Source organism: Macrobrachium rosenbergii, chromosome 30 (genome assembly GCF_040412425.1).
Source record: "Macrobrachium rosenbergii isolate ZJJX-2024 chromosome 30, ASM4041242v1, whole genome shotgun sequence".
Classification (NCBI taxonomy): domain Eukaryota; kingdom Metazoa; phylum Arthropoda; class Malacostraca; order Decapoda; family Palaemonidae; genus Macrobrachium; species Macrobrachium rosenbergii.
The window spans coordinates 15,109,758-15,122,044 of record NC_089770.1 but is presented as its reverse complement, the minus strand read 5'-3'; the positions used below and the strand labels follow the sequence as shown (position 1 = coordinate 15,122,044).

Below are 12,287 nucleotides of genomic sequence, written 5' to 3'. Positions count from 1 at the left end.
CCGTCTCTGCCAGGCAGTGTCCTTTAGGATCTCAGTCCTATAGGGAACGGCGGTTGAATTTTCATGTTCAGTTGGCCTTCTCTTCTTTGCGACAGTGGAGGTCCAACTTCGTTTTTTCCCCATGAAATTGCCCAGACTTCTCCAGTTGAGAGTTTCATTCCACCTTTAATCACTTCTGTTGTTGGAAAAGTGGTAAGGGGAAGAAGAGAAGGGGGAATGCAACGGCGGCATTCTTTCCTTGCGGCTGCCATTCGTAAGAGTGTTGGTCTTTTTTGAGTCCCTATCGACTCTTAGCATTTTCCAGTCCATTTTCCTTGCCTTATGCGTGGCTCAGAATAGGACTTAACCCTTAGTGGTGGTGTGTGATGCTGAAGGTGGACACTAGATGTTAGTTGGGAGCGACTTCTCTTTTCTTTTGAGAGACTAAAAGGATGGGCATTTTTCAAATACACACATTTTAGTTGTCTTGGAAACAGCTCAGCTTTAGTCTCTGGGAGCAAGGTCTTTCATCAGGACTTTGAATCACCTTCCCCAAGGCCTAACGAAGAGTACATTGGTGTCAGCTGATACTCTTTTGTTAGGGGTACACTGGATACTTTTAGAGATTGATTTTCCTGGCAAACTTGTTGCAGTGTTGGCTATACAAAAACCTGATTTCTCGAGTTCAACATTGCTGAACTTTGAAATTCTTACCCTCTTTCCCAGCCAGTGAGTGAACACCTGGCAGCAACAAGAGTTTTTCTAAAGATTCTTGCATTAGCAAACTCAGGAGGCTGCACACATGTTCCTGTTGTTTCCAGTACAGCTAGATTTTACTTCGTAATGTAACAAAAATCACAAAAATATCTTAAAGAATGACTGAGATATCACTGTTTGAAAATTTTGAATTTTCAAACGTGATTTCAGGCATTATTTGGATTTTTAGAAAAATTGCAATAGACCCTTCGTATTGTGAAGGCCTCAGTTGGTCACGAACCAGTCTCGTTGTCCTCTTTGAAGAACTTTAATTGTGACTTTTGTAAGATACACTAAGTTTGGTTGAGTGCTGCAGTACTTATTACAAAGTACTTGACACTGCAGGTTTGGATGTCGACAACTCTTTGTTTGTACTGACAGCTGAAGAAGGAGTCTTTTGAGTACACTCCCTCTGGGCTCTGTAAGTTGATCCGTAGGCATCTTCTCTTCCAGGGTGGAGAAGAATTGCAGCCCAGACAAGAGCTCATGATATTAGGGGCATCACCCTATAATTGCTCTCAGTAGGAACCTGTCGGCTTTCAGGTATTATATGCATAGAGATGATTGGGTATGATCTCCTGTATGCTGTTTTACCTGTGGAATGTTGCCCACTAGCCTTGGACACACTTTCCATGGATCAGTGGTTGCTGTTTAACAGGTCGATTAGCAAGCCCAGTTCCATCTGGGACAGGTAGCACCACATCTAGTTTATCCGGTTGGCAGGAGATGGGTAGGAGTGACTGGTTCTCCTTCCTTTCTCTTGCTTACTTCTTCTCCAGTAAATGGAGAGTTAGATTGCCATTCCATATACAGGCTAGATGGATGTGGGTGCAAGTTGGCTATCTGACTGAGCATCAATCTTTTCACTGGTAGTGAAGGGATTGCAAGTTCCCCTCCTCTCTTGTCAAGGAGAGGACAGACAATAAAGTAAGTTCATTGATCATATTTACCTGTTTTATTGTCTCTGACAATAAAATGGTCCAAAGTCTAGCATCTGTCACATCCCATTTGTGCAGTACACTTGAGGTGCGGGGTTCCTTTCTCCACTCCTAATGGACCAGGAAGGTAACACCCCAGGTTTGGTGAACCTCCAGTCAGTTCAGAGATTTGCCCAGACTCCTCCCACCAATGGGTAAGTCTCCCTTGTAAAGAACGAAGGTTTTTATTTGTGTTGGAACAATTAGCAAATTTTAAGTCATTTGCATTTTTTCTAACATACAAACCTGAAGTTCTTTACATTTACTAGCCACCTCAGCCACCCCTCACTCTGGTAACTGGCCTGGAAGGCAAAGTGGAGTGCAGACCACAGTGTCAGTAAGTTTGAATGGCCGTTCCAGCTTGCGTCACAAGCTAAATCCCTTTATAAAGAACTTGAGGTTTGTGTGTTAGGAAAAGTAAAAATTACTTTTAAAATTTGCTATTTTATGGTATCCCCTGTTGATGGGTAGTGCAGTGGTGCACTTCAGTCATTACTTAAGCTCTTTACAGCATCCCTTTGGCCCCTAGCTGCCACCCCTTTCATTCCTTTTACTGTACTTGTGTTCATATTCTCTTTCTGCCATCTTACTTTCCTAACAATTGTTTCACAGTGCCACTGCGAAGTTTTCCTCCTGGTACACCTTTAAAACCTTTGTACTCTCAATTTCCCTTTCAGTGCTGAATGACCTCATAGGTCCCAGGGCTTGGCCTTTGGCATACATGTTATACTCCATTTATACTGTTCTTAAGTTACGGTATTATTTGTTATTTATTTATCAAATTGTCAGGCAAGTATTCACTTCTCCTACCAGAATCCAACTAAAATGCAGAAACGGAATGCAATTGTGTCATCTCTGTCCAGTGCAAATATAGTACTTTTTCAGTGCTTTTAATTTATTTAAAAAATTACATTAAAAAACAGTTTATGAAAATCATAACAAGACAAAGTGCAGTTTATTTAATTTGTAAATGTATTTCTGTATGTTAACAAGCCTATCTTTTGCAGGAATGAATTGCATGAACTGTTGCACTTTTCTGCTAACATGTACAAGATTTTTTAGCTTAATCTTTTGTAAATATTAAAATTTGCCTTTTAGAATTGAATAGAGTATACATATTGAAGCCAGCTCCTGGGGCTGACTCTGTATTGTTTTCAATTTTTGCCTGCATAAATGTATTTTATGTACAATATTATGTTTTCCTATATTTGGAACATACAGTAGTATTGTACAGTAGAGAGGTTGCGGTATTTTGTTCCTGTACTACAAGCCTCTTCATCATTATGAACAGACAGAAACTTGGACCACATATGCTTCTCCATTATGATTGTCAGTGCTAAGTTAGCTCAAATTTTGGTTCGGAAACCATGCCAAAAATTTAAAGACCATTTCATTGATTTATTACCAGCAGCTGTGTCTGGTATTAGTGGTGATTAAACTTCTGATGAACAATTTCTTTCCTTTGCCTTATAGTTGTCTGGGGCTACATATTTGTATAGCTCGAATAGGAATGCATGAATGGAATATATTAAGCTTGAACCTTCTCCATATGGAAATTATGAGTGTCTCTTTCTTTTCCCCGTATTGTAGTTCTTTCTCAGGATTCTCTTGCTGCCTCTCTCTTCCCTCTTGGCTGCTTAGTGCCAGTGAAACCAGTTTTTATTTGTGTTCTGGTAGTTGCCTTTTTGAGGCTTTTGATTTATTGGTAAAGTCAGTGCATTTATAAGCTCAGTCATTAGGATGAGTAAGTGGACATTACTCTCTTGAGTGTCAGCGTTTGTCTTGGAGAGTTGTGGTTGTTTGGGCTTGGATATCTTCATATAGGATGTAAATATATCAATTATACAGTTACTGCCAGACCCAATCCAAGGGAAAGACTGAATGCGAAAATGCTAGTCAGAAAGTGGGGAAATGGGAGCTAGAAGTTAGTTCCCCATTAGAACTCCCTATATTTTGACCAGACACATGCAGCAATTGGTGTTCACCCGCCTTTTATCTGTTTTCATAGGTTTCATCTATGTGTTTTTTGTTCTTTATGGAATATTAGAAATATATTGCATTTTTATTTCTTTTAGAGCTTGTGCAACTTTCTTGGTTGTATTTGTGCCTGGCTGTCACTCAGCCACTGATTTTCCCCAGTTTTTGTAGAATGTGAAGTATAGTACAGGCAGTCCCCGGTTAATGGCGGGCTCGGTTAATGGCGATCCGGTATTATGGGGCTTGTCTAGCGACGAAAATTGGCAATTTTCGGCTCAGAAAATCGCCGATAATTGGGTATTGGCGCCAATACTTAGCTAACAGAGGTGCCAATAACCGAAAATCGGCACTTTTCGGCCGATAAGCCTGAAAATCGCCGAAAAAGTGCTGGAAATCACTGATTTTCGGATAATGGCGATTTTCGGTTATCATCACACCCCCAGAACGGAACCCTCGCCGATAACCGAGGACTGCCTGTATTGTGTAACCTACTTGCCAGGCATCTGTTTAGAAGCCCTTGGTGTAATGGCCATTGGTTTGGAGGAGTGACAGTGACAACAATTTATTCATGTTTACGCAACCTTGTTGCATGCTCACCATGAACTGCAGTGCTCATTTAGGGCACTCACTCTTGACAGCATTTTAATAACGAGTATTTTTCTTGTATATAATTTTAATGCGTAGACATTTTCATAATATGTTTGTGCTGTTGTTGCTATTTGGTGTACTGCATGTGATAACTTTGTGGTTACCTCTGTATTCTTCATAGTTTTGGATCTAGCATTCTGTAGTTTTCTACCTTAGAAGCACGTATTGTATTACTGTGATACTTGTTATGGTCTTGCCTTTGAGGATTGTTGTACGATGAATTTATGGATTTCCCGCCTTGGTTAGCTGTTGTCGAGACCCAAGAATCATTTTTAGAACATACATCAACAGTAGGATTTACTTGAATGAATGACATGATTTTATAAGTTAAGAAGGACTTAGACTGTCCCAAAAGGCAAGTGTGCCAGGTCTGAAAATGATGTGTTTTTAATTTTCTTAGGATTTGCGGCTCTCCTTCAAGTGCATGTATTGAGTTTGAGCTTGGCTGTCCTTAATTCTTCTGGGAAATGAGTTGTAGCACTTTAAGTAGGAGATGCTGATAGCAATAACAGTACTGACAGCACAAAGTATACTGCATGCCAGCACAAAGTTAAATGCATTTCCAGTGAATGTCCAGACTTGAACCAAATGTAAATGTCAAATTTTGGAAACAAATCAGTTAGGGAAATGTAGTTCGAATTTCAGTAATTTCAGGAAAACCCTAGAAGTGTTTTGACTTTGTGGGTTGGATGGTCTACCTAATACTACTACTACTACTACTACTACTACTATTACTACTACTACTACTACTACTACTACTACTACTACTACTACAGCTGGTTCAGTTAACCGTGACCCAATCAGCAGTGTCATAGTTCACATATACCCGGTTGGGTATACGTTAATTTTTACAGTTGTTGTCTTCACCTAGTGCAGCAGCAAAACATCAGTAAAAAGTTGTAGGTTTATATCTGTGAAATGAAAATTGTATGTTGGGAGCTTGGAGAACAAATGAAAAACTGTAATGCAAAAAAAGTAATGTTTAGGATGTTTATTTTTCAGCATGAATATTTTGAAAACTGTGTGCAAATGCAGTTTGTATTATGAATTTATGAAATAAGGTAGTGTGAAAGCAACTGGAAAACCAAGAAGTTAATAGATTAAGTGTGCTAACAGTTTATCTACTTTCAATACTCATATTGAGAGTAACTGAGGAATACTGAGTTTTTGGTTAGCTTAGCAAAGTAGCGATCAGTTGCAAGCATGAGAAGCATTTGATCTGACATGAGGACAGTGTTTATTGTTCTGGGTACTGTCTGTCGTTATTTGACTGAGCGACTTATGCTGACTGCTCAAAGCAATTTGGTACTATTTTCAGGTGCTCATAGACGTACTGTACTATTGTTAAATCTGACAAGATTAACATACTGGAAGCCTATGTAGCATTGTGATTAGTAGAAGTAGTTTGAATAATCATGACAACCCAGATTGATCCTTGTGAAGCTGAAAGAATATTCTGTCTTCTTCCTTTGGTGGTGGTGTTGTAGCTCGTTGAGGTGGAGGGCTCTTCACGCCTTACTATCAATGCCACAAAGGTGGTAAGTGCATGTGGTTTTCTCTGTGGATTATTGAAACTTGCTGCATGCGAGAAGCTGTTTCACATTGCTGGTTAGTTTGAGCTGATGCTGGAGCCCTAGCAGAGTTGATGTTGGTAAAGCTTCAAATGACCGAAGGCTTTGTTTAAGTGTGTAAATGTAATGCCGGTGTATCTTGATAGACTGTATTGTACTTTGTTTTGATTTGATGTATTTTAACCCCCTTCAAATACAATATAAGTTCTTTGTAGTTGGTGGAAACCGAAAAAAGAGAAAGAAACCATTTAGTAAAACTTGTTGTGTTTGTATGCACTGAATAGAGTCAAGTTGTTTCTCATTGTGTTGATTGTAGAAACTTCACCTCTTAATAATTCTTGACCATCATTATTTTAATTCCATGTTGTACATTATATTACCAAACAAACCACTGCAATGAGAAACCCCTGCATTTATTTAATTGAAGGTTAGCCTTGCTGCTTTTCCATGTGGTCACTCAAATTAGCTAACCACTACTTTTATTTTAAGAGAAAGTATTGTATTACCACAGGTGTTGTATGAAGCATCAATTACTAGGTGTTGGTTGAAGTATAATGAGTGCTTAAAAGGTATTTTTGTAGGCTAAAAGATAAGACTCATTCAGTAGTTTAAGTAGCTATATTAAATATAGCACAGTATTTTGGAATTAACATTTTGTGTACCACATTTTTAGCATTTGATGTACAGTCGTGGTCAGTAAATGTAGGTAAATGTGACTCGCATTCAGATATCTGTCTTAAATTAAAGGCCTTTGTAAACTATTTTGTTTAACTGTCAAACAGTCAAAGTACTACCCATTGCTGTTACTTGGTTTATTTCATCAAAACATTGGCAGCAGAACAACACTGAATTTATTTAGTGCAGTAGGAAGTTGCCAGAGCTGGACATTTGATAGGACAACCTTTTGGTTGGTAAGGTTGATTCCACTGTGCTTACGTTGTCAATTTTTTTTATAGGTGTCAGCAAGTGCATGTGCACACTGCTCGCTTAACTAACCAAGTTCAATTTCATTTGGTGATTATTTGTGATTGGGGTTAAAAAATAGTGGTCTCAGTAAAAATCAACACTTTTAATGTTGAGGAACAGTAATTAAGAAGTGGTTAATATGCAGTTTTAGAATAAACAACATTAGTTTTACACAGGAAGTGTGATACACTGTAAAGGATCAGTCACAAAAACATTTAGTACTGACACAGAGAAATCTCAGTGTTTAAGAAACCCAGAGAAAAGTTGATAGCATACTATAAAGAAGCAAAAATTCAGTATGATTTTTTTTTTATCAGAAGCATAGACAGCATCGAAGAAAAACTATTGCACTGTGAAGTAAGTATTGAGAGGGCAGTAAGAAAAACAGTAGCAACAGCATTGATGATATGGAAAGAGGTTGCTGGACTACAGGTAAATAAAATAATTCCATTAGTATACACAGCAAAAACTTACGAGGCATGCATAAGGCCCGTCTCAGTACTAATGTATGGAGATGATACCTGTGCATAGACAATGTGCACGAGATTTTGCTAAGGTGCGATGTAGAAAGCTAAGATTCACGGCCAGTTTGGGAAGATCATATTATGGATGAGGAAGTTGCAGAGAGATGTATTGTCCATCAGTTTTAAAACAGACCAAGATCTCAAAGATTTAGAAGGCTGGACTGTGAGAAAATCAGTTACCAGGACAAACATGCAAGGGTTAGCCTGTGATGTGTCCCATCGTAATGAAAAAACAATAGGTTGTATAGTTTTTATAGAAAGTAATGACAGTTGGTTTAAACCACTCATAGTTGTGGATCACCTACAATGCTAAGTATCTATCCAGCTTGAATAAACGTAATGGCATTTAGTGCTGAGTGCATAATTTTTTTTTTTATTAGAATAGGTGTGTTTTCTGTAGATACAAAATCTCTGTACATGGAGTTTGTTTCTCCCCTTTGTCTCGTCTGCTCTCTTTGGATTTTTAGTTTTCATTGAAATGAACGAATAAGAATAAGGCAATTGTGAAGTTGGCTGTTGCTTAGCCAAAATGTCTGAATTTTGATAACCATTCAAATATTGCCCTCCTAGGAAAGGTCAGTATTGCAATAAGGTCTTTTAGATATGGATAGTGCATTTAGAATTTCAGTTGCAGGTAAATCTTCGGGCTTATCATTTTGTAATTTTCAATCAGAAATTCACCTGACTGTAGTTAGTACAGACACGCACCACAATAAGAGGCCATTAGCTCCGAAAAAAAGTTAGTGGGTAACAGAATGTGATGTCATTCTGTTGTGAAAAGATATCTCGAGTGTGTCTTCCTTTTGTGAGTGATGTTTTTAATGCATCGTCAGCTCACAAGACAACAGAAACTGTGCTTATGCTTTTAAGTTCAGAGTAATCAAGGAAATTATATTAGGAACAAAGGACATGCAGTTTACATACACTTTGTCGTTCATAGAATAAAGTAGAAAGCTTGTGGAACGTTACTAATAGTACAGTATAACCCATATCTATAGAAAGACGTGCTATGTGGCTTATGTACAAGCTGTTGTGAAGGGCATAAAACTGATACCCTGTCCCCTTTAGCTGAATGACTCAGTGGTCGAGTTCTTTAGGAAAGTCCATTAGGGGCCTCATGATGGGTTTTGCATGGTTTTGAACGTTTGCAGTCACACTAGAATGGCAGAGTTACTTGGATAAAGGTGCAGACATTTGATGAATACCATATTGTAGTGTTGTAAGTTTGGCTTTTATATGCTTTTAGTTCCTGTCACTGTTTTTAGTACTGTCATTTTCTGAAATGAATTAATTTGCAGGTGCGGGGAATGCTAGGAGAGACAGACGATGCTAAAGCAGTGCTTTTAGAGAAGCAGGTAAGGTGTAGCTGATTTTAGTTGCTTAACTATAAGACTGTTGTTCAGTTAGCACCGACAGCTAAGACTAGCATCTTCAGTAGTAAAATAACTGTGTTAATGTTAGCTCAGCTTAGTTTATAGCTAGTAATCAGATTTCTCATTTTAGATAATGTAAGTTATAAATTCTAGCAGCCACTAAGATCCTGATTAGTGTCAGTGTTTTCATTTAACACAGATGTGTGCCGCCATAAATATAAACCATCCTATTTTACCTGTAGATTGATCTGTTATTATGTCAGAGAGCAGGACATCAAAGATTGAAGTAATGTCCAAATTGGTACCCATTTCGTTATAAAGTGAGGATCACTAGCTGGTTGTAAAGGAGCAGGCACCTAGTGCCTAATAGAAGTTCCCCATTGCAGCTCTTATGAATGAGGACAAACAGCATCTTCTGATGGTGGTCTGAATCATTATTTACTTTTATTCAGAGATAAACCCCTGTTCATATGGAACAAGCCTGCAGGAGGCCAATAACTTGAAATTCAAGCTTCCAGAGAATATGGTGTTCATTTGAAAGAAGTAATAGAAGGTAACAGGAAATAAAAAAGATCATAATTATAATAGTAAAAAAAAAGTAATCTGCTACTGTTTGTTTTAATTCAAAGTCCTCAGGCAGCTGGTGACATTGAGGTGAGAGAACATTACAGTATTCTAGTAGTGGCAGAAGACAAGATTTGAAGCATGTAGCATTTGTAACATCATGAGGCACAAATGAGTAGTGAACCAGATGAGATGCAGGCCAGAATTTCACAAGATAGAAGAGTTTAAATAGACCTAAGCTAGTACATAACTGTGTTGAGTTTAGGTGAAACTTACCGCCAGGCATTAACAAGTGTAATCCAATACATTGTTGCCAAAGTGAACCAAAATAGAGTTGGAGCACATTACAAGATTGGCTAATCAGTGAAGTCTTAGTTTTACTGGAGTTTTGCTTCATGCCCACTGACTGTACCACTTATGTGATTCACTTGATTTTACTTTGGGTGAAGCATATAACTACAACAAGAGTTGTATCATCTGCATAATGTAATTTATCTTCTTAGCAGCATCTACATGCTGTAATTTATTTTCTTGGCAGTAATCATGTCGCCAGCAGACAAAAACGACTCTTGCAAGAACACCATCTTGTAGGACACTGAAGAAGATGGGGCTGGGATTCATAAAAAACCACTATCAACCTCTCTGTTGTAGATCACTTAAAAATGAGGTTTTGAAGAGTTACTTGTTGGTGGTTAAAGTACTGGCCTAACTGTGGTTGGTTGTAATTTTGTTCTTCACATGAGAATAAGATTAGAAGCAGTTAACTTTTTGAAGATTTCATTGCTTGGAGTTTAGATTCTCATTTTTTCACTTTTATAAGGTGGTCTTACATTTGTTTCTCCAGTAACTGTTTCAGTTTTTCTTTTGAGTTAAGTAACATTTCATTTAGTTAGGGACCTTCTCATGTCTTTTCAGTACACTTTTGTTTACCGTCCCAAACCCATATTGTATAAGCATCAGATTCTTAATGGCTGTTATTTTTAGGCCAGATGGAGTTGGTTGAAAATTTAACATTGTTATTAATGCCATCACATGAAAACAATGTTTGTTGTGGTTCAGAACAAAAAAAATAAAGCACCTTTAGGACACGCTATGTGTTTCATGTCAACTCTGTATTTTTCTGATAATTCAATAACAGGTCGTAGAACTCTGGGATCGCGTTTATCAAGCATGGGTAGCAGCCCATCCAACACCACCTGCCAAGGGTCCTGTGGTCACTTCAGAAGCCGTAGCCATCACGTTTGATTCCATTGTGGAGGGTCTGCGAAAAACTCCAGGTAATTACAAGATTTTTGAATGAATGTACAGTATATACCTTTGTAACCATTGATTTTTGTGTCATAGCTAGTTAACACTTTATATAGAGATTGATGAAACTTGGCTATTAAAATGTGAGCTTCCATTATTGATGCCATTGTCATCATAATTTTGCAATGTATTGATTGGTAACAACTGAATTCACAGGTACTTGTTAGATAATGCTTTAACTAACACCTGGGATTTGTTCCTCTCCAAATTTACATCACAGCAAATAAAGCTGAAACTTATTTATTTTTGTGGTTCTTTCCTCATGTTTATTGGCTCTTTGTTAGGGGACATTTAATTTTGAGAATTATTTTGTATACATTGATATTATAGACAGTTTTCTTATCTAGAATATGTCTAGCAACATTATGAAGCACAATTCTAGGTAGCTCTGTTTTAAGCTTTACATTGTTTGAGGGTCATCCTAGCCTTTTTTATCTTAGGAAATTGTATCGGCTGAGTTCCCAAGCTCACTGTAGGGATTTGGTTATAATGAAACGGTTTGCTCACCAGTACAGTAGGTATAGGTAATCCTTGACTGACTGAGGAAGGAAGAATAATTACAGAAAGATCTGAAGTTGGTAACAAGATGTCAGGTGTCTTACTGTTATAAATAATGAATGTTTAGTATTTACGAGTGTTGTGTTGTGAGACATTCATTAATTTCAGCATCTGGAGATTTTTGTAGTGGTTTACATAAATGAGCACCTTTGGATTGGGAAAGTTCTTATGATGGTGTGGGGCTTAGTGAATATTCAGTGGTCTAAATCAACTGTGATTTTATGGATCAAAATACAGTATTGTTTACTGCATTGGTCTTGGTTCTGCATAAGGTGTTGACTCAGTTATATAACAACTAATTCCAAGAGGTATGATCTGGTTCTCAAATGGTTCTGCAATTGATAATGTATTGTTGTTTTCATTGTTGAAGCATCAGCCACATGCAAAACAGAGCTGCAATCTGGAAATGCATTGACTTTGAATAAAAGCAAAATTGCTCTTTGACAGTATGGTTTTTGAAGACGTCACAGTTATTTTGACTTTGGTAAAATAAATACATGTACTAGTATGTACTGTTCTTTCATAAGCGTAGCAATCCCATGTTTGTAGCCAATACACACAAGAAGGTAGGTTCTGTAATGTTAAGTATCTTAGTACAGTATTTTAAGTCTAATTGAAAATTGAGTATTGCTGTTTCTCACTTACCTTCTTTGCACCCTTGCTTTATAGATAGCTCATGTAGTGCTTTACATGACTGGAAAATAGAAATACAAGAACTGATTGAAAGGAACATAATATCAAAAGGTCAGCTCATTACAGTTTAGCAACACACTGCATTGAATCTGATACATTGAAGTGTAACACTTCTCTTATTTTACTTATGCTTCCTTACACAGTTCCGGAAGAGATTTCTGCCCCAGGTAAGTAATGTACATGTTTGAGAATGTTTAGATTTTTATAATTTTTAATTTTGCAGCATGAATGACTTGTGTACTTAGCTGTAGTAACACTTGAAGTGCATATTTGTAGTTGAAGGATGACTTATTAGCACTGATTCCAGACAGTGAAGCTACACCTTTAGCTGTTTGTTGGAGAGTTAATGTCATGGGTAAGAAATTATAATACTTATAAATGTACAACAGATAA

At 37.5% G+C, this 12,287-nt stretch overlaps 1 protein-coding gene across 12 annotated transcripts in view; it reads left to right on the top strand.

Annotated features, from left to right (window-relative positions):
* Positions 1 to 12,287, top strand: part of LOC136855079 (transmembrane protein 245) — a 67,623-nt gene that overhangs the window by 29,012 nt on the left and 26,324 nt on the right. For all 12 annotated transcript variants that reach the window (XM_067131876.1, XM_067131880.1, XM_067131873.1 and 9 more), the window contains exons 14-15: positions 8,697 to 8,753; positions 10,474 to 10,612. In XM_067131876.1, the coding sequence (XP_066987977.1) occupies positions 8,697 to 8,753; positions 10,474 to 10,612 (196 nt within the window). The remainder of the gene's footprint in view (positions 1 to 8,696; positions 8,754 to 10,473; positions 10,613 to 12,287) is intronic.